Raw genomic sequence first — 22,165 nt, 5'->3', positions numbered from 1 at the left:
AGTATGCGAGTCGCGTAACGTAGGTTGGCCATTTGAGGTAAACAGTTCATCATTTAACGTAAATAATGTTGGCCTGTAGACGTTTAACAGTATTGTTGCTGCAAAAAAAAAGTTATAATTCTGCCAATTTAAAATAATTATTATTGAAAACATTAAATAAACTTACCTTAAAACAGTAGAAAGCCGTGGCTTTGCCCCGTTGTTCTTCCAAAATGACCGTTGGGGAGCGATTTAAACATCTTCAAGGCGCGTTAAATAACCCAGCGCTGGCCTGACACAACCCAGCGACACAACCCAGCAGGTTTAACCCAACACCTGGTAAATTGAAACTACCCAAAAGTGTTTAAAAAGAAATTAAATAACCCAACAAAATGACCCAACAGACTCAACCCAGCATTTTGAGTTAAAAAATAACCCAGCCGTTTTTAGAGTGGGCATTTTATTTATTTGTTAAAAAATATATATATTTATGATATATGAGCCCATGTTTGATATTTCAACCAGTCTTTTATTTAAAAATGTATCTCATTGATATACACACAAGCAGTGATTAATTATGTAGCGTCTTTATTCTTTAGGTATATGTTGACCCACCTTCAGTGTTGTTCTGACAGGAGTCAATGGGCTAGGTGCACAAGATGGCGCCGGTGAGCTTCAGCGACGCGAGTGTGTGCGTACTTATTTCCGGTCTTGCGACGCTCGCATTGACTGTAATGGAAACTTGCACACGGATCTTGGCTAGATGTATATAATTAATGATTTTCAAATTTAACAGCCGATAGTGGTATATCAAAAACATGGGGAAACATCCTCCCTATATTTTGCGTACATCTGTGTGGAAATTCGTCAAGATACAACGCGGAGATTGCTTTATTCTTCTGTTGATTATGCGGATCAGCGTCAGGTCAGGTCCACAGGGATTTCTTCTTTCAAACACAAACCATTCAAATATGCAATACTTTTCATTTTGAAGAGCAGGTTTTGTTCTGTTATGTAAGATAAATGTTTCTGACTGTCAAACAAGACGCACAGAGATTTCTGATAAAGCATGTTTTATTAACTTTATTTGATAACATAATTTATAACTAACTGTACAATTAAACGTAATATAATTATGGTATGTTTGCATTAAATAAAAGATCGCTGTTTGCATTCATGTGTGTTTTTATTTGTTTTATGAGATCTGTAGCATAAATCATTATCTGTCTATGTATATTGTTATTGTTTTGCATTAATTATCAGATTAAACATATTAAAATTAGTCACGTATTTTTTACTGTGTAAAATAATAAAATATGTTGTGAAAATGAAACAGACTGATGTATGTGTACAATTGAGAAATAGATATTTCTGAAGATAAATCGCAGACCACGTCTCACGAGGTAAATATTTAATATAAAAATAATAATAATATTGCAAACATTTTCGAGAAATAAGTAATTTGTACATTTACATATTTGGTAAGATAGAATACATTATATAGCTGTGTATACACGCCATGAGTTCAACTTTCATTTCCTGAACAGTAGTGAACATTAGTGTATTTAAATCATTCACCGGACACAAACATACACACGTTTCAAATCCACTGGCTCAGTTAACATTTGTAGTATAGTGATAATAGCAGTGTATATCTTATTTGCATATGAAGTGATATTATAAATCCTGTAAACATATAGAAGGTAATATTTGGACACCTCCAGTTTTCTGCACTGACTTTAAGCACAACCGGAAATATCTACGCACACACTTGCAAGACCGGAAATCCAAGATGGCGGAGATATGCAACTAGCCCATGACGTTCATTGGAGAGGGTTTGACTGTTCCATTCATCTCCACAGGGGGAGCTGTTCTGAACCTGCAGAGAGCCCCGTGAGCCAGTGGAGCGAACCAAACAACATTTATCAGCTCTGTGAGGAGAAGAAGAAGGGGGGAGGGGACAGAATTCTAGCAATTGATGTGTAAACACTCTATATTCTAGTTAATGTAATCAGCAGTAACACAGAGGACAAGTGATGCACTTTAGAAGCATTTTGAGATATTTTCACAATTCCTTGTCGGCCTTTGCTTTGTTATTTTGTGAACAAATAATAATATCAGAAAGAAAAAAATAATAATGTTATCAGATGTAGCCTACTCACCTGGACACCATAATGCCCATGGTTTTGGATGGGACTCATTCGGGAACAAAGCTCTCTCTCTCTCTCTTTCTCGCTCTCTTTTCTATGGGCAAGAGAAAAGAATGCAACCATCCTGATACACACATTCAAACCAACACCATGCAAAATACACACCGCCTACAGCATTCCTCTGCTCCAGTACATCCAAAATCTACCAAAAGTAGAATTTTACATCCTTGTTGTTGTTAAATCGCTCTCCACATGTCATTGTGTAAAAAACAACTGCTTTTTTGTGTTTTTTCCCCTTCTCTCCCTCTTTGTCAGGTTCTTATTTTAGTGGGTTGCCGGGGTAATGTGGGACTGTGAAGTGCTCTACATGAGCAGGGGGCGAGCTGGCTATGACAGGTAAGAGTGCCACACGCAGACACTGAATGAAAGTCAAATAACAAAACGCACAAATTTTTAATGTAATATAAATAGTTTATTTATCATACCCTAATCAAACCAAACCTGTATACTGCTATATTTTTCTGAGGAATATATTCTTTAATACACTTTTGAAATAATTATGATTTTTTTTAACGGTTTTAAAGAAATTTTCTTCCCCAAGGCTGCATTCATTTGATTCAAAATGTAGTGAAAGCAGTAACATTTTAGAATTTTATAACAATATACAAACCCGATACCAAAAAAATTTGGGACAATGTACAAATTTTGGAAGAAAAAAAGAAATGGAATGATTTACAAATCTCATAAACGTATATTTTATTCACAACAGAACATAGATAATACATAAAAAAAGTGAGACATTTTGAAATGTCATGCCAAATATTGGCTCATTTTGGATTTCATGAGAGCTACACATTCCAAAAAAGTTGGGACAGGGTGCAATAAGAGTCTGTAAAAGTTAAATGTACATATAAGGAACAGCTGGAGGACCAATTTGCAACTTATTAGGTCAATTGACAACGTGATTGGGTATAAAAAGAACCTCTTAGAGTGGCAGTGTCTCTCAGAAGTCAAGATGGGCAGAGGATCACTAATTCCCCCAATGCTGCGGCGAAAAATATTGGAGAAATATCAGAAAGTAGTTTCTTAGTGAAAAATTGCAAAGAGTTTGAAGTTATTATCATCAACAGTGCATATTAATATCATCCAAAGATTCAGAGAATCTGGAACAATCTCTGTACGTAAGGATCAAAGCCGGAAAACCATACTGGATGCCCGTGATCTTCGGGTCCTTAGACGGCACTGTGTCACATACAGGAATGATACTGTAATGGAAATCACAACATGGGCTCAGGAATACTTCCAGAAAACATTGTCGGTGAACAACCCCATACCATCATCTCTGATGGTATGGGGTTGCATGAGTGCGTGTGGCATGGGCAGCTTACACATCTGGAAAGGCACTATCAATGCTGAAAGGTATATCCAAGTTCTAGAACAACATATTCTCCCATCCAGATATCGTCTCTTTCAGGGAAGACCTTGCATTTTCCAACATGACAATGCCAGACTGCATAAATTACAACATCATGGCTATATAGAAGAAGGATCTGCATACTGAAATGGCCAGCCTGCAGTCCAGATCTTTCACCCATAGAAAACATTTGCACATCATAAAGAGGAAGATGCAACAAAGAAGACCTAAGACAGTTGAGCAACTAGAAGAAGCCTGTATTAGACAAGAATGAGACAACATTCCTATTCCTAAACTTAAGCAACTTGTCTCCTCAGTCCCCAGACGTTTGCAGACTGTTGTAAAAAGAAGAGGGTATGCCATATAGTGGTAAACAAGGCCTTGTCCCAACTTTTTTGAGATGTGTTGATGCCATGTTATTTAAAATCAACCTATTTTCCCCTTAAAAATATACATTTTCTTAGTTTAAACATTTGATATGTCATCTATGTTGTATTCTGAATAAAATATTGAAATTTGAAACTTCCACATCATTGCATTCTGTTTTTATTCACAATTTGTATAGTGTCCCAACTTCTTTGGAATTGGGTTTGTATTTTAAAATGTGATGCAAAGCTGAATTTTCAGCAGCCATTACTTCAGGATTCAGTGTCACATGATCCTTCAGAAATCATTGTTGATTTGGTGCTTAAGAAACAGTTCTTATTATTATCAATGCTGAAATCAGTTGTGCTGCTTAATATTTTTCTGGAAACCGTGGTACAATACGATACAATTAAAATGCATGAACTAAGTTTAGAAAAAATGAAATTAATTCATTCAGTAAGGCTTCTTTTAACTGATCAAAGTGACAGTAAAGGCATATAGAATGTCAACATTGACTTCTCTTTCAATTAAATTAAAAGAATGTGTCAGTTTTCACAAAATTATTAAGCAGCAGATTATAAACAGTTGAAACATTGATTATAATGAGCACCATTATACATTTTTAAACACTAATTGATAATAATTGAATCAGAATATTAGAATGATTTTTGAAGGATACAAAAAAAATTAAAATTCAGCTTTGCTATAACAAGAATAAATGACATTTTTAAATTGTAAACAGTTCCTTTTAAATTTATAGTTTTTTGATCAAATAAATGTAGCCTTTGTGAGCATTAGATGTTTCTTTACAAAAATATTAAAATTCTTAATTATTCCAAACTTCTAATGGGTAGTGTATATGCTAGCTAAAAACACTCACATACAGCCCAAACAGAAAAATGTGGTTTTCTAGAATATTTGGAATGACATAAGGGTGAGTAAATAATGACTTGGGGGGAACGTCCTTTCATTTATTGACCCACCATCAATGTGCTATTCCACAGTACTATGATGTCACCCAGTCGGTATGTTCTTACCGATATTTGACCTGATTAATAAGTGCTGGGTTGCCATGGTGATACTGCATTGACTGTCTGTTCTATGATTCTCACCCATCTGTCATGGATATAATGTGCTTGTTTGCCGTCAGTACATTTCTCAATTTATTCTGTGTATCCAGCTGCTAGCCACAAACATACTCTCATGTGTGCACACACATATTCAGACTGAAAGGTTTTTCTTATTATTAGTAATTAATCATGGACCCAATTTATGTTTTATTTACATTTTCTGTGTTGTAATGCATAAATTTTATCTAATTGAAAGTCATATTCACTTTCAAGCATGACATAAAATGATCCCTATACTTTAATTACAATAAACAGACCATAACAGCATCCTGTGATGGTTAAGGTGAGTCACTCAAGTTATATCACTCTTAGTAGGCTATATGAAGTTAGGACGGCACATACAAATAAGATTTATCACACCCTGTCTGCTGAGATGCCTTTTGTGGACCTTAATAAAAAACCTTAATGTACACAAATGCTGTCTTGTCTCACAAAAAAGTCATGTCTCAGTTTTGGACAGTTTATACAGTAAATGCATAGTCGAAATGAATGGTGCAATTTGACATAATGTGTACTAGAACAAATTGTGTTGAATTTATTCTTCGTATACATTCATTTTAATTAATTGCATTACTATGAACTAACATAGCTGGCCTTTAAAATGTCATATCCTTATTTTATTATACATTTGTGCATTGTGTACTTGGCATTACAAATGTTTGTTTTTCCTCAGTATTTTTGATTTAGCCTGTATTCTACTGTTCCTCAATATATTTTACCACTCATAAAACGCTTAATGTGTCTGTGTGTGGTGCACAACGACATAAATGCATTGGTGTTAAGAAAATATTTACCGAGCAACGTGATGCGCGTTCATGCTGCAAGGCGACGTATTCAATTATTAACTCGGCTCGTCCTCTGCCCCGAGTGTGTCACATGTATGCTCTCAAAGCACTCAACCGAGAGGTAACGGAAGGACCAAATCCAGGAGAAACACATTTGAACTGCCTCAGACAAACAGGTGAAAGAAACCGTCGACGGAAGTTAGTTAACTTAAATCGGTTTTTTTTTTTTTCACCTCTCTCGTAATGAGATACGAATAAAGTCCACTTCTGCTTGGTGCCTCATGACAGATACTGAACAGGTTTTTTTCAGTCAATCCGTGGCGAAAATACATAACGGAAAAACAAGCTCTCTTGACGACCAAGATATGTGAGTTGGTCTACATTATCGTTATTCTTTTCTGTATGTTGTACTGTATGTTGTAATATTTAATTTTGGTATTTTTTAATTAGTTTTAATACATTTAATTAAATTATCAAACGGACTTACTTTTTAGGAGGCTAATGTTATTATAATCTGAAAATTAAAATGTTACATTCTATTAAGTTTTTTTTTTTTTTTTTTTTTTTTTTTTTTTAAGTTCAAACATTTACCATAATTTGGATTTTGTGTTTTACGTAACACTACTAATCTGAATTACAGGACGAAACAAGATATACGGCAATGCTTTATGTGTTAATGGCTGAAATGAAGATTAAATTGGGCAAAATTAATGGTCAGTGGATTCCATGATAGCATACTGATGTTGATTTAGCTCTAAAAGTTTTCTAAAAATCTATATTAGAAGACTTGTATCTCTTAAAGTGATGGTGAATTTATATATATATATATTATACAAACCTGTGTTTGTGTGCAGGTAGTTTTATGTCTTCCAAACCCTGATGCTGCAAAGGGGTCAAAATTAATAATAATATTCCACTCAAGCAGTCCTGTGGTCGGTGGACCACAAGTATGGACCCCTGGCAAAATCTGGTGTCCAGATGGTAAGAACAAATTTATTTGTGACCGAAAGCTTTAATGAGCACAAAGACTGGTTAAAATTTGTGAATGTGAATACTTGCTTGTTAATGTGCTGTGAACGGTATCCATAAAATACATTAACATCTTTATCATCAAATGAATGCTTGTGTGAGATTATACCATTATACTGCTTCGGTATCTTTAATGTGATATTCTTAGGTTTAGGGGTAAAAATGTCAGTTTAATCAATGTAATGTCTGTTCATGCGTGTTTCAGTTCGGCATGGTGGCAGATGCATACGCCTCATGCTCTGAGAGCTTGTGTGTACGAAGTGTGTAAACCTCTGGTGCCACTTCTGCTGTGCATCGCGGCCCTGGTGGCTGTGATTGTGTATGCTCTGGCAGATAATCTACACAGCTTTGTAAGCAGGATCTTCATTCCCCAGTATCACTATCCTTACGCGGTGCCGCTTGCATTCATACAGGTACTTTTCCCACACAGCTACATCTTTTTCAGTTATTTCTGATCTCGAACATGCAGATTTTAAAGTCGCCTTACATAACTAATGATCAGATGATTTTTATGGCTTTTTTGGAATTTAAATTAAATTAAAAGAATTATGATTCAGAATATTAATGAAAAATGATGATGCCCAAATGATGCTATAATTATAAAATCTGCTGTAAGACACTATAAAATTTCAATAAAGTAAAGCTTCAAAGCATCTTACTGAATTGAATTGAAAGATGAGTTATTCAGGCAAAGCTTAAAAAGCTCTCAGTTATTCAAAGAAATTCTGCTATGTCTAAGCTGCTCTTTCAGACAATGAAAGTTAAAGGGAAACTCTAATATGTTCAGAAATGTTACAGTTTGTTTGCACAGTTGAGTTATTTTAGCCGAGCTGTTATTCAGTGGAAAAAAAAGAATAATAATTCAAACATAAGATATCAAGGTGTTTTATGACAGGATTATGTCAAGTGAACCATTATTTAAAGTTCTACACAAGTAATTTGCATATCATCATCGGTGTTATCTCTCAGTATATACATAGGTTATTTGTAGGGTGTAAAGCACAAGAATGGGCAGATCTCTGATGAATCATTAGGTGTGTTACATGTGATCATTTGACTAGTGCTATAAACTGGTGGAGTCCCTGTACTGTTTGTGTTTGAATGTTATGACTGATATGTTTCAAATGTACAAGGAATGTCAGCAGCTGACAAATTGAAGATTTTAGGTTCAGATGTATATGGGGTCAAAGACTGAGAATAAACTATCAATTTAATAAAAGTACAGAATATCTTATCACATGCAGTATGTCATCCCTTTTTTACTATAATTACAGTATCATGTGAGCTGCATGAACTCCACAAGCATAATTTGACATGATCCAAAGAGCATCTTGAGCTTGTGACCATCTCTAGAAGGAGTCACATGATTAGTGTCAAAAATTGTTTGATTATTGACCTAGAATCAGCACAGAATCGTACTCATTTTGCATTATAAGTCCATCATTTCAAAACCTTTATACTTTATTTCCATGTTGAAATGAGATTTTCAATCCAATCTCAGATGTTTGGATCTTGTTCTACTGTGCATATATAAGGGAAAGTGTAGATTTTTATGCTTTAATTGTTTAACAGTTTTAAAAAATCTAAACTCTTCTGCAGTTCACTTGCACAGTTCAATAGGATTGCAGTGTCATTGTGACAAATATTCAGTGAATTAAATGTGGCACGGTTAATAATTGTAAAATGTTGTTGTTTAAAGTAGTGTGATACAGCTGTTACCGTTCAAATGTCATGTTATCGTTTTATTATGTTTATCATTATGCTCTGAAAATGGTTTTCTTAGGAACACAATGAAAAGTCAGCAGTATATGACTCTCTGACCATTTATGGCTGTGTATCACATTTTAATCTCCAGTGTGTTTTAGGCTTGTTAAACTTCCTCTTTCTTTTGCGTCCTTCCCCTCAGGTGTTTCTAAATCTCCTGGCACTGCTAGCTTTGCATGGCATGGGTCTGATCCACCTCAAGCCATTTTCACTGAGGCTGGGTGAGCGTCTGTTTGTGCCTGCGGTCTGTGGGAGCGTCCAGTGCATTCTGGGCATATGGGCTGAAGCCTTTTCCCACTCTGGCTTGTACCCGATAATCGCCCGCTTCCTCCCAGTGGTCAGTCTGAGCTTGGGTCACCTGTTTGCACTGAGTATGCCAGGCTCCATCCATGTCTCCTCCCTTTTGACTGTGCTCACTGTTGCCTCAGTCACCGTTACAGGTATACCGTTCACATTTTATTAGTTCTGTTACTTACCATTCTTTACAACAATTGGGATTCTAGAGGTAAAAATTTCATTCATTTTCTCCATAGGCATTTTTTTTTATCATAGCATATAAACCTTTAAAGACTGAGCTGTTGTGAGCTTATAAGTTGTTATCCATCTTACGTTCCCAGAAATTTGGCTGATGTTTTTGCATGGTTCTCTCATAGTAATGAACATTATTTTAGTGTCATTAACAGAAGGTTGGTTAAAAGTTGCCTGGTCTTTAAAAATATTATTAGCACAAACACGTTATACATCATTCATGAATCATTGTTTCCGAAATGATTTAGTTAGATATTAATCTAACATTTTTTATACGTTACCACTCATATCAAAATGTTCAGCGAACACTCAAAAGTAGCATTCAAGTAATGTTTGCAAAATTATCCAAATTAATATTTCCTTAACATTCATAAAACATTTATAAAATGCGACATTCTAAGATTAAGAGTACATAGTTGTAGTTTAACAGCTGAATTCGTGGTGAATTGCATTACCCATAATGCAGTGCAGAGAATTCCAATAATCAGAGTTGCAGCCAGAAAATTTCATTCAATATGATATGAATGCCCTTTTTTATGAATCACCACAAATGGCATAATCATTTCGGTCTCCCTATAGCCTCAAACCATTTTAAATAAATGGTTTTAAGATTTCACCATTCTTTTAATTCAGTTATATCACCTGCAATGGTTCACTAAAGTACACAGTCTTGTACCTTTGTCATTCTGTATGAATACTTACATACTATTTTTCTTCAAATATATTGTGATTCACCTTGTAGCTGGTTGGTTTGGGTTATAGCTTTAAATGCTTTACCGAATACCTTTTTAAATCACTATGGGGAACGTCAATGAAAAAATGCCCTCTGTTGTGAAAATTGTTCTTACATAAGATTTTTTTATATTTTTTTTTGTGCATGATGGCTTAAAATATCTGTGGAGAAGAATAGGCCGTTCTTAAAAGTCATTACTTACATTTAATTTCTCTTTTCAGGATGTAAAGGACTTCATGTGATAGAGCCTCTGGAGTACGTCTACTCTCCTCTTAACCTTGTCCTTCACAGCCTCTCTCTAGCCTGGCTAGCCAAAGTCTCCCAAACGGAGCGAGGCCATGCTTCAACCTTTGACCTTTACTACACTCTGACAGTGACACGTACCCTCTTGTTAGGGTTCCTGTGTGTATTGCACCCTGATGGACCAAAGGCAATAATGTATGGCAACTGGCACAGTCTGCTGTTTCTGGGATATATGCTCGGGATGTTACTGCTGGGGGCTGTGCAGCTTCTCTTTGTGGATGTAACAGCACTGTATTTCTCTGCTCTCCCAGCAGCCATGCTGCATGCGACCAGAGGGCTGGTTCTGCCCCTGTTCAGTCTGCTATAGGACATACGGACCAATCAGAGTGTAGATCATTCTGAAGAGGAACCGTTTATGTAGAGTAACCAATAAAATACATGATTGATGACAACAGTATTAAATCCAAATTTATAGGCATTTTAACTTCATGTTTAGATCATTATAATGAATTAATATGGTAATGCTACCAGTTAGCACTGATGTGCGACTCTTTCTTCACTTGCACTGAAACTACGACACAACTATAACATATGATATTTTTTGTACAGACTATATTATTATTATTATTTCTCCGCTGGAAGTTCAGAGAAAGAAAAATATATATATTTTGCATTAAGAAAATTAAGCCTTTTTTAGGACCTTTTAGGTTTGCAATGTAATTTTGCTGATAGTTCATAAATAAACCACAATTTAATAGCGCCAAATCACCAATCATTCTAATTAATTATACTAAACTAAATAAACTATTCTAATATTTTAACTTATGGCTTTATTATATGCTTTTATTTTTCAAAAATCATAAAAATTACAAAAATCGAGATACATGCGCCTAATCTTAACTGTCAAGAAACTAACTACAAAATACAAAAGTAATGAACTTTAAAGGTCGTAAAAATACCTTAATTTTTAATGCAAAAAAAAATATATAATAAAATATATATATTTTAATATTATATAATATATATATATATATATATATATATATATATTTTTTTTTTTTTTTTTTTTTTTTTGGTGAAATATGATCCTAGCATGTTCTTGACAAGCTATGTGAGAGTCACCTAAGTATGCAATTCCTTATAACCTTAAACAAGAGGAGCCCTTCACTGCATGGTTTCTGGAAATATAAGCTATAAAGAGATATAAACTGCCACATAATGATAAGAGACTATTACAGCAGTAATATATTATTTAAATAGAAAACCTGTGACTCATGTATTTATTTAGCTCCTAATATACAGTACAAACTACAGTATTATTGTTAATGTTTGGAGAAAATAAAACATATTGATGAGGTTTTCTCCTCAAACTAGTGTTTCTGTTTTTCTTCTCATATTTTGTTTTACATATAAAATTTCCAGCACATTTTCTTTATGATGCAAGCAGTACATAATGCACAGATACATATCACACCTGCTATGCATTTGTATTGTTACCAGTGTAGGCAAAATTCTGCACGAGCGAGAATCATGGAGGGTAAAAAAGTTCAGCACGAGAGCTCTGACGCTTTGCTTCTAATCAGGCATGAATGATTCATCTGTAAAGACTTGGTTAATGTTACACAAGCATGCAATTTGTTTAGTTTATTAGTAATGTCAGCGTAGATAAGCACTGCGAAATATTGCCATTCTATGACTGATAGATGTAACTGATATTTTCAGTTGTAGTGCATTGGTGTGATTAATCTCAAATGAAATGAAACATCTCAGAATATATAATCTTTATTCAAAAAGATAAAGTCATATTTATTGTAGAACAACATGATAAACATCTTAGAGAATAATTTCCCAGTTAGTTTTTAGGGACGTGCTCTGTGTTGAAGGAAACGCCAATGTTAGGATGTAATAATTCAGAGTTCAGTACTGGGTGTGGAGCAGAACACCATAAAAGTAGCCACCTGATAGAAGAACAGCTGATGTGCACAAGGTGAAGGAGTGCGTGATAAGTGTGTGATAAGTCTCGGAGTAGATTTTTCCCACTTTAGTTTGACGTATCAGGACTGATCTGCGTCAGGTGGGATATGGATGCCTAGACTCTGCAGTAGGTTAGAAGCAGGCCCTGCAAGGCCGGCCTGAGAAGCGAGAGACTCCAGCAAATTTGAAACCAGGTTGAGATCCACGTCAAGTGGCTGGATTTCTTCCTCAAGTTCTGACCTTGAGGCAGATGATGAGCTTTTAGATGCATCTGCTTTATTACTGGCCTAAAAGGAAATGGAAAAATGTATAACTCAATAAATAAACAATTTCACAAGGTTATGTGCACAGGGTAAACTGTAGAAAATCTGTGGAGACTCACTCTGTTATTCTGTGTAAAGCTTTTGCCTATATGTGTGCTTTGCAGTTCCTGGTCCATTTCATCCATGTATTTCCTCAGATTGTCCAGCGCCTCGGCACTTGCCTGCTCCTGAGACTCGCCATTCTGTACTTCTTCATCATCGTTGACATCATTGCCTTCATTATCATCATCATCATCCTCCTCCTCAAAGTCGTCAGAGTCTAACTCATCGTCCTTACTTCCTGTAAAACAGGAAGTGCAAATTATAAGTGCTTTTCAGGTAGTGCTGATTAGCAGTTAACCAATGTATATTGCATTTGTTAGTTACTACCATCAGCAAAAAAGTTTTTTTCTATTTGGCCAATGTATCAGAAATGAAATGAAAAGTGGGATGGATTTAGATGGTCTAATTTCTCTGAAAATCAAACTCACCTAGCAGTCTATCAAGTGCACTGGTTACTGCATCTGGATCAAAACTAAAGGGCTCAGCCAGACAAGATCTGAAACACAATTCAGGAAAAAGAAACAAATTATCGTGGTGAATAATAACTGAAGCATTGACAATTCAGATAAAATATTATTACCTGGGGATTTCAGCTCCTTCATGAGAGGACGTGGCATTGATGAAGCTCTTCATGCCTTTCGTTACAGCTATGAGACTGTAGCCAGCTTGTTCCTCCTGCAGCTCCTCATCAGGTAGTGGCGTCTTGCAAGTGCCATCGCTCACCCCTCGACCTCCTCTCTCCTCAAGCAGCCTCTCTAGCTCCTGATGAGAGATGTCTAACCAAGCATCACCTACAGGGGGCGATAGAGAGGACAACTATTTATTTTGGAGAAGACAGAAACCATTTTTGTGCTCAATTCACAATCTAGATTCACTTTCAAGAAAAGCTTGAATGGAGATCATGTGACCCTTCGACAGCAATGCACGCGTAGTCCTTCGCTCTGCTCACTTTGTCAGAAATGTTATATATCCTGTCAGTAAATTTTGCACCACTCTTTACCTAGCCCATTAGGAGTACCCCAGCAGTCAAGGACGTTCGGAAAAGAGGGATTGAAAAATCGACAATTAAGAAAAAATGAAAAGATTCCACCATATCCAAAAAGGATCTGGACGCTGCTATAGCTAACGGTATCAAGTTAGCATTCAACGAACAACAAAAGTACACTCATTTCGGTTGTGGCTTCGATTGTGAGAAAAGCAATAGGCTCTGTACTGACCCAAGCACTCCGTGATCTAAATTTGGATATACAAACAACCAACGATTCTGTAAAAGAGTTAAAAGCAGTTTAAAAGTTAGTCAGCGCAGCAAAGCAGACTCGGGACCGGATTGGTTCCGTTCAAGCAGCTGTGCATGAGGACAGGAGTAGTCACAAACTTAAGAAAACAGCTGGAACAACTCACTGAAAAAATTACGGACATTGAAGATAGGAGCAACAGAAATAACATACGACTGGTGGGGCTGCGGGAAGTGGTCAAGAGCTCATCTTTCCAAGTGGATCCCTTCACTGAAAGGCCGTGACATTGAGACTGACCGGGCACATCGCACATATGACAGAAGAAAAAACTCTAATCAAGGCGTACTCTCATCTTCCGTGTTCTAAGATGGCATGACAGGTTGACGATCCTTGCTCGGCAGGCATATCCGGTGAAATATACGCAGGAATGTGTCACTTTTCTCCCCCCCCCCCCCACTTTAGTCCAGCCACAAATTCCAAGAGAAAGAGTTTTAGTCCAGTCTTGAAGAAGATGACAGCACTCGGGTCTCCAGCCCTTCCTCACCTATCCGGCAGTAATTAAACTATGGCACAAAGGTGAGCAGATGATGTTCCACTCTCCTCAAAAAGCACAGGGTTTTGACTTCACTGTCGCAGAAGACGTATTCGGCAGTGCTACAAAGCTGCTGGAGGTCAGTGGATGTCATCTCCATCCTTTCAGCTCAACGAGGGAAAATCAGCGACGAGGTCTGTGGGGATCCTAACTGCCCTGAAGAGGACAACCGCAAGGTGGCCATGGACACTTGTTCACTTCTTATCACTTGTCTGCTGACTGTTAAATAATTATTTTATTTCTTATAACTATTTTTTGGGTTGATGGAAATGCTTTTGGCTCTGTGGGCCTTTTGGGGGGGGGCATGTCTTGTGTTGAAGTGGGCTGGTAAATTGTCTGCTTTGGATTTTGTACATAGTTGTTTCTTTTTCTTGTTTTTTTTCTATGCTCTTCAACAGACATCAATACTTTTATTTATTTTGCTTTTCTTTTAAATGGATTATGCATCTAGATTGATTGGCATCTTGGAGACATACTAACGTTTACATGTGTGCGATGTAGATGTCTGGGGTAAGATGAAGGAGGAGGCACTGAAGATGAAACCAAATAATCTTGATGAACTCTGGGAGTCCTGCAAGAATGCTTCTTTGCCATTCCAAATGACTTATTAATAAGTTATTTAAGTCATTGCAGAAATGTATGGATGCAGTCCTCCAAGCTCATGGGAGTCATACACAATATTCATTCTTTTTTCATTGCACCATGACTTTATGCTTTGTACTGTACATTATTTTTGTTAAGTGACAAGACTTTTGTCCAAGCAAAGTCTGATCTTTCTATCCTAATTAAATAATTAAAAATCAACTTTTTTATTTATTATTAAAATTAAAGGGGGGGTGAAATGCTCGTTTTCACTCAATATCCTGTTAATCTTGAGTACCTATAGAGTAGTACTGCACCCTTTTTTTTTTTTAAATTATATTTATAAGAGAAAAATAGACTGTACCGATTTTTCCCGGAAAAACACGAGCGCCTAGAGGCGTGACGTGTGGGCGGAACTAAAGAATCACGAGCGCCAGTAGGCTTTCGCGTTTTCAAGCTGTGACACAGACCCAGAGGCTGAAATTTAACAAGAGCAGCATCAGCAAATGCGTCTCTATGTGGTATGTACTGAAACTGTATATATTTGCTTAGCGGTTTTGGAAAATGACTAAGTTCCACTTTATGTCGTCTTTTTTTTTTTTTTTTTTTTTTTTAAGCTGTACATGTGCAAAGTGCAGTTTGATGACAACATCGCATGTTGTTTACTTGATGTGCTCACATGCCGATAGCTAAGTTCACAACACAGAGATATTTGAAGCAGTTTTACTCACCGCATGTGGTTCCAACACACAATCGTGACCCTTTTTCGTTGGGACTGCATTATCCTTAAGAAATAAAAGATGTTCAAATCCGTCGTAAAACTGGGCCTTGTAAACAAGCATCTTCGAAATGCAGGGAACAAACAAAAACACTTGCACAACTCCGTTGATGCTCTGTAAAAATAAACTCCATCCACTAGTCCCTTAATGCTGTTTCTCTTTAGGTAATCTGTGCAGGGTTGTCTTGCCCTGGCAACCAAAAACACACTCCTTTTGTGACTTTTCGCGACGCTCTCGCTCTGATCAGTGAATCGCTCTGATCAGTGAAATGTTTGTGCTCAGCCTCGCTATACGGGAACGCGCGCTCTTCCGGCAGAAGTGCGTCAGGACCCATATAAGGAAATTCTGCTCCATCTAACGTCACACAGAGCCATACTCGAAAAAAACTTTCCGAAACTTGTGACAAACCAGAAGAGGTTTTTTTTGGAACAAAAATACTCCTTCAAACGTACAACTTAATTTTTGAAACTTTGTCCATGTTTAGCATGGGAATCCAACTCTTTAAGTGTAAAAAACTCAGTATGCATGAAATAGCATTTCACCCCCCCTTTAACAGATTTTGATTTATCGGTAGACTGGAAGAGGGTGTGGTCTAATATAATCTTAATTTCTAGAAATTTGGCTCATCTTCTTCCATCCATTTCAAAGTCATCCACAGAGCATACATAACTCCTTACAAGGGATCCAAAATGAAACTGCAATCGACCTATAACTGTCATATCTGTAACATATATTTCTCCACGTTTTGGGAAAATCCAATTGTTGTCAACCAATGTATATTCTGTTATATCCTTTTCACTTCAAATTGATTACACGTCTAATCCAGGTTGATGTCTTCTCAATGACGATTCGAACTCCTGTATAAATTCCTTAAAGAAGAGAATGTTGTTTGCGGGTTTTACAGCTGCAAAGACAATAATTCAAAACTGGGTTACTCCAAACGTGTGCAAAATCATTTTGGATTCATAAGCCTCCTTGCGATAGTGGCCTGTGAATGTACAACGGCACGAATTAACGGGACTAAACATGGTACCATTGATGCATGGCAACGTTTTTCAGATTGACCATATATTCTTTTTTCTCTCTCTCTTTTAGATTGTTAATTATTGATAGTGTCTGTTGATCCCCCTTCCATGATTGTTTGTTTGTTTAAATGGATTAATATAAAAACAATAAGAAATAAATCGATTCTGCTAGATTACACTAAATATTTGATGCCAATATGTGCGGTGCACAGAGAAAACAACATCAGATAGAATGGTACATACTGTCCTCTGGTGGTAGATGTGTCTCTTGACTTTTTAGCTCTTCCAAACTGTAGGATGCATCCTCCAAGACGTTCATCACCTCTTGACCAGGATTCTGAATGTCAAGGCTTGAGAAAGAGTAACATGAGACTTTCACACTCCTCTTGAAAAGTCATGTATGCTCAAAAAGGTTGCATTTTTTATATAACAAAAAGCAATACACAGCAATATTTTGAAATATAATTAAAATTCAACAAATGTTGTCACATGGGCCTTCAGAAATCATTCTAATATGCTGATTTGATACTAATTAAACATTTGTAATTATTACCAATGTTAAAAACAGTTGTGCTCTTTAATATTTTATGAAAACTGTGATACAATTTTTTCAGGATTTTTTAAATGAATAGTAAGTTCAAAAAGGACAGCATTTATTTGAAAAAGAAATCCTTTGTAACATAAAACACCTTTGCTGTCACTTTTAATCAATTTAATACATCCCTGCTGAAATTTAAATTTATTACTAATAACCCCATACCTTAGAACTATACATAATGTACACACAAACATACATACCAGTACATCTGTACACAGATAAAGTCAAATAAACTTGATTTTAAACTCTCACCAGTGAGTGCTGGTTACAGACTGTCTGAAGAAACTCTCTGCTGATGTCATTAGATCTTTGTATCGAACAGATCCTTCTAGTTCACTCTGGGTTTACAACAAAACAAAAAACACATAAGCAAGAACATATCCACAAAATGAAAGAAACACTTATGTTTTATTAAACAATTTCTCGCAGGCAATGGAATCTTGGCATTATCTGCTTCATTTTCAGTATTTTGAACAGAAACTCTTTCCTACCTTAAAGTATCCATTCTTTTTGAGACTATTTAAAAAGCCTGGCCATAGTGGATTACTGCTGACCGAAGCCTCTTTCTCTGACGAGGACGGTCCACTCTTGGAGCAAAGGATTTCAAAGCCATGGGCCTTAGACATGAAGAGAAAAAAGAACACTGCGCTATAGTTACAAAATTATTTATGTGAAAAATCTAATTTCTGAGCATATTTTTTAAAAAACCCACTTGTAAGCTACTTGGAGAAACACATGTTCATCGCTGTAAGATTAAAGGGGGGGTGAAATGCTATTTCATGCATACTGAGTTTTTTACACTGTTAAAGAGTTGGATTCCCATGCTAAACATGGACAAAGTTTCAAAAATTAAGTTGTACGTTTGAAGGAGTATTTTTGTTCCCAAAATACTCCTTCCGGTTTGTCACAAGTTTCAGAAAGTTTTTTCCGAGTATGGCTCTGTGTGACGTTAGATGGAGCGGAATTTCCTTATATGGGTCCTGAGGCACTTCTGCCGGAAGAGCGCATGCTCCCGTATAGCACAGCACTGAGAGCACAACAGACATTCACTGATCAGAGCGAGAGCGTCGCGAAAAGTCACAAAAGAAGTGTGTTTTTGGTTGCCAGGGCAAGACAACCCTGCACAGATTACCAAAAAAAAAACAGCATTAAGGGACCAGTGGATGGAGTTTATTTTTACAGAGCATCAACGGAGTTGTGCAAGTGTTTTTGTTTGTTCCCTGCATTTCGAAGATGCTTGTTTTACAAACAAGGCCCAGTTTGACGACGGATTTGCATATCGTTTATTTCTGACGGATGATGCAATCCCAACGAAAAAGGGTCACGATCATGTGTTGGAACCGCAGGCGGTGAGTAAAACTGCTTTAAATATCTCTGCCTCCTTGTTAGTGCGTCCACCTCCCATCGGAGACCCGGGTTCGAGCCCCGCTTGGAGCGAGTCGTTGCTGCTGCTGCTCTCGTTCAGTTTCAGCCTCGGGGTCTGATTCTGGATCATAAATAAACGGCTGAATATGACTGTTAGCCATGGTTTGTTTTGGATGATGGTTTTTTTTCCTCACGGTAATGTCACAACTTCCAAACGCTCTCAACGCAAAAGCCTACTCGCCCTCGTGATTCTTTAGCTCCGCTCACACTTCACGCCTCCAGCCGGGCGTGTTTTTCCGGGAAAAATCGGTACAGACTATCTTTCTCTTATGAATATAATAAAACTAAAGACTTTTTGGAGTTATGAAGGATGCAGTACTACTCTATAGGTACTCAAGATTAACAGGATATTGAGTGAAAACGAGCATTTCACACCCCCCCCCCCCCCCCCCTTTAAAATCTGCATTTGAATTGTCAGCTATCTCCACACATGACTGGAGAAAAAGATAAATAAGAAACTCACCAGTTTCATTCCCAGCTCATGAGCTCTGTACTGGGGATGAGAGCGAGCAGGAAGTGTGAAACCACTCCGCCGATCTGGAACAAAACTCTGTTGTAGCAGCTGTGCGTACAAGCAGTGAGTAAACTTTACCTACAGGAAAGAGGGAAGGGAACCGTTTCACAGTTACCTGAGGAGTTTGCAGAAACTACATCAGGTGAAATGTACCTTATTAGCCAAGGTGTGGCAAGATTTTGTTTGAATGTTGAATGTCATTTATTTGAGAAATAAAAACAGTAATATAGTGAAATATCGCAAACTGTCTTCTTAAAAAATCTTAATATAGCAGAAATAATGTATTACTACACTCTTCTAATATGCTAAACTGGTGTTCAGGGAGCGTTTCTTACAATTATTAATGCTGAAAACAATTTTGTGGAAATCAAGACAGGTTCTTTTAGACAGGATTAATGAATGTGTCTTAAAAACAGCATTTATTTGGAACAGAACAGACTGCTTCTTACTGATGTCATAACTCTAGTGTCCGGAGGAAACTTGCGGAAAGTTCGACAGGCCTGGAGGTCAACAGGGTCACGCAGATAGAAAGCAGATACAGCAGGGGATATAAGGTCAGGCCTCGTAGACAACACCACAGCAATGCCCGCAGGCACATAACAGTGAGCACGGTGGAAATTCTGCTGGATTTTATCTGGATACCTGCACACATATACAAATGATTATTGAGTACAACCTAAAATAAACATACAGACCTAAAACAGAAATGATATAGACGCTTTTTTTAAACAATATTATCACTCTCACCCTTCCAGCCTCCTGGCTAGAGCGGAGCGTATGGGCTGTTTGGCTAAACAGCACCCAGTGTGTGAATGCAGCAGCTCTAGAGCCTGAGCCACAGCAGGCACTGAGTTTCTGGGCCAGCCGACCTCTCCAGAACGTGTGCGGTTGGGTAATATATGCAGCTCTCCCCGGAACAGAAACATCTTAGAAAGACACAACTTATATAGGCACCTCAGGATGACAACAAAAACAACCTTACTTTTAAAAACAAAGTTTTTTTTTCCTGAAAATGATAATAACCATCCAAAAACTGGAAGTGATATCAGTGCACTGTAAAAAATGGTAAAAAACTGTGAAAATGCTACAGTACAAAGCTGTTAAATGGTTAATGGCAACTTCCTGTAAAATTTACAGGGAATAACTGACATTCCCAGAATGATCTGCATTCCATTTCAAACTTTTGTTTGAATTTGATGTTTATTCTTTAAAAACAGCTATGTTTCTTCTTATTTTTTCTTATCTGTTATGTTTATTATGACTGTATGTTACATATGATGTTGCTAAATTAATGTTTATTGCATATTTCAGTTTACCGTAATGAGTTTCACCATGATGGTATTTAGTGCTTATGTGAATGACACTGTGCACCTTCTATGTATCTTAATGTTTAAAAGCTGCTTGTGATGGGGTTTGGTTCATTATGTGACTTTCTCATCACCACTTGCTTTTGGTGGTTACAAAACAAAACAGATTTCAGTACTTCAATAATTTGGTATATTAACATTATATCAGTTAAATTACAGTAAACCTAAAACGTTGTTACCATATTTTTTATTGTATAATTCTGGCAACAAGAGCTGCCATTTTTTTACGTTTTATGGATTTTATTTTATTTTTTACAGTGTGCTGGTATTAAATTCAATGCTTACACAGCGAAAGATATACAACAGCTCGGTCAGATACTATTTAAAAAAAGATTACCATACTTGTACCTGAAGGAGTACCATAGTATTGCTATATTCAATAAAACATGATAATATCATGGTATTGTCAATTTAAATGTCCAATACTAACCCTGTTTTCACTGCTGTCAGGGTCCAGCCACTTTGGCAGGTGTTCAGCTGCTTCAATCAGAATAAACTGTCCATCATTATCGTAGACAACAGCAGCTACATCGCTAAAAGTTTGTGTGATGTGTTTGAGCAGGTAAACGATGAACCATTCGTCCTCAACATTATCACCGAACTGAGTAACACCGCCCAGGTGCGCAGGCACATCTCCTATTGGGTGTAAAACAAGATCGTTTTGGGTAACTTTTAGTCAATTGTACACTCTCTAGAACTGCAAAACTGATATACACTGGCGTACCTTTCTCAGGGTGGTATCTTAGATTGAAGGCTTGATGTTGCCAGATGTACTGCACCAGAAGAGGGGCGATCTCAGCGAGGATGTTCTGCAGGATCTGCTGGAGGAATCTCTCATGAGCTTCTGCGTCTGAAGGGTCAGGACGAACCAGAAAAAGCTGATACTGGACTGCGTCTTCAGGGATAGAAGGTCTTTTTAAAAAATCCATATTCATGTCTCGTTATACCCTAAAAACTGGAAGGGAGGAGAGTGGGTCAGTATCACTACAGATCCCTAAAATCAAATGTGCCTATCAAACGCTATACATCACAGAAAGTAAATTACGCTTACGCAGCATGTGAAATATCTGTAATACAAATAAGAGTCTGAATATTACGTTACCTGTTGTATTTTAACAGTTATGGGATAGCTTGCTCAATAAACGGGTAATAATGGCGATCATGTGGGCACCTTGAGATGTTTTGGAGCTTGAGCTCGCGGGACCTTTCTGTACTCGCCCCGGAAGTGACGTAGTTTGGCATACAGGTCCTCAGTTCAAAATAAGGGTTCATTTTGCGTTTCTCACAAAAACTATATAAAAAATATATAAATATAATAATAAGAAATGAAATATTGAAATAAAAAACAATTAAAATATAACAATACATTAATAATTTTATGAATCAAGGAAGTTATTATATTGATCAGAACTGACAGAAAATACATTTGTAATTTTTTTGATGTTACAAATATTATATTTACTATATTTCAAAAATATATTTCATATAAATGCTGTTCTTTTGAACTTTCTATTCATCAAAGAATTCTGAAAAATATATCACATGTAAAAAAACTATATATATATATATATATATATATATATGTGTG

The 22,165-nt window shown here is 36.7% G+C and overlaps 2 protein-coding genes across 6 annotated transcripts; one reads left to right on the top strand and one right to left on the bottom strand.

Annotated features, from left to right (window-relative positions):
• The first annotated feature begins 5,915 nt into the window (after positions 1 to 5,915).
• si:ch211-248a14.8 (uncharacterized) lies at positions 5,916 to 11,491 on the top strand. Of its 5 annotated transcripts, XM_052580866.1 has the most exons (7): positions 5,925 to 6,000; positions 6,113 to 6,191; positions 6,465 to 6,537; positions 6,679 to 6,805; positions 7,059 to 7,266; positions 8,760 to 9,057; positions 10,100 to 11,491. In XM_052580866.1, exons 4-7 carry the CDS (start codon positions 6,774 to 6,776, stop codon positions 10,486 to 10,488), a joined length of 927 nt encoding a protein of 308 aa, XP_052436826.1. In that variant the 5' UTR covers positions 5,925 to 6,000; positions 6,113 to 6,191; positions 6,465 to 6,537; positions 6,679 to 6,773; the 3' UTR covers positions 10,489 to 11,491. The 5 variants fall into 5 exon arrangements, with proteins under 5 accessions (XP_052436827.1, XP_052436825.1, XP_052436829.1 ...); XM_052580867.1 differs by having other exon boundaries at positions 5,916 to 6,191; positions 6,683 to 6,805; XM_052580865.1 differs by having other exon boundaries at positions 5,916 to 6,191.
• Positions 11,492 to 11,887: 396 nt separating this feature from the next.
• On the bottom strand, positions 11,888 to 21,836 carry ecd (ecdysoneless homolog (Drosophila)). Its single transcript, XM_052580858.1, has 13 exons — positions 21,680 to 21,836; positions 21,302 to 21,532; positions 21,008 to 21,213; positions 19,958 to 20,136; positions 19,660 to 19,852; positions 19,160 to 19,288; positions 17,763 to 17,888; positions 17,524 to 17,609; positions 16,917 to 17,023; positions 13,041 to 13,251; positions 12,889 to 12,956; positions 12,478 to 12,698; positions 11,888 to 12,382 (listed from the first exon to the last, which is right to left on the bottom strand). Exons 2-13 carry the CDS (start codon positions 21,510 to 21,512, stop codon positions 12,176 to 12,178), a joined length of 1,944 nt encoding a protein of 647 aa, XP_052436818.1. The 5' UTR covers positions 21,513 to 21,532; positions 21,680 to 21,836; the 3' UTR covers positions 11,888 to 12,175.
• Positions 21,837 to 22,165: the final 329 nt, after the last annotated feature.

Source organism: Carassius gibelio, chromosome B17 (assembly GCF_023724105.1).
Source record: "Carassius gibelio isolate Cgi1373 ecotype wild population from Czech Republic chromosome B17, carGib1.2-hapl.c, whole genome shotgun sequence".
In the NCBI taxonomy this organism is placed as follows: domain Eukaryota; kingdom Metazoa; phylum Chordata; class Actinopteri; order Cypriniformes; family Cyprinidae; genus Carassius; species Carassius gibelio.
This window is presented reverse-complemented; position numbering and strand designations above follow the sequence as displayed.

What these genes read in the sequence shown, in the direction of transcription:
- si:ch211-248a14.8 (XM_052580869.1), top strand. Translation starts at nt 6,774, where the DNA reads ATGGACCCCTGGCAAAATCTGGTGTCCAGATG. An exon ending in CAAAATCTGGTGTCCAGATG is followed by an intron (nt 6,806 to 7,058) that starts GTAAGAACAAAT and finishes TGCGTGTTTCAG; the next exon opens with TTCGGCATGGTGGCAGATGC. An exon ending in TGCCTCAGTCACCGTTACAG is followed by an intron (nt 9,058 to 10,099) that starts GTATACCGTTCA and finishes TTCTCTTTTCAG; the next exon opens with GATGTAAAGGACTTCATGTG.
- ecd (XM_052580858.1), bottom strand. Translation starts at nt 21,512, where the DNA reads ATGAATATGGATTTTTTAAAAAGACCTTCTATCCCTGAAGACGCAGTC. An exon ending in ACACTAGAGTTATGACATCA is followed by an intron (nt 19,289 to 19,659) that starts GTAAGAAGCAGT and finishes TCTTTCCTGTAG; the next exon opens with GTAAAGTTTACTCACTGCTT. An exon ending in ACATCTACCACCAGAGGACA is followed by an intron (nt 13,252 to 16,916) that starts GTATGTACCATT and finishes CGCCCCCTGTAG; the next exon opens with GTGATGCTTGGTTAGACATC.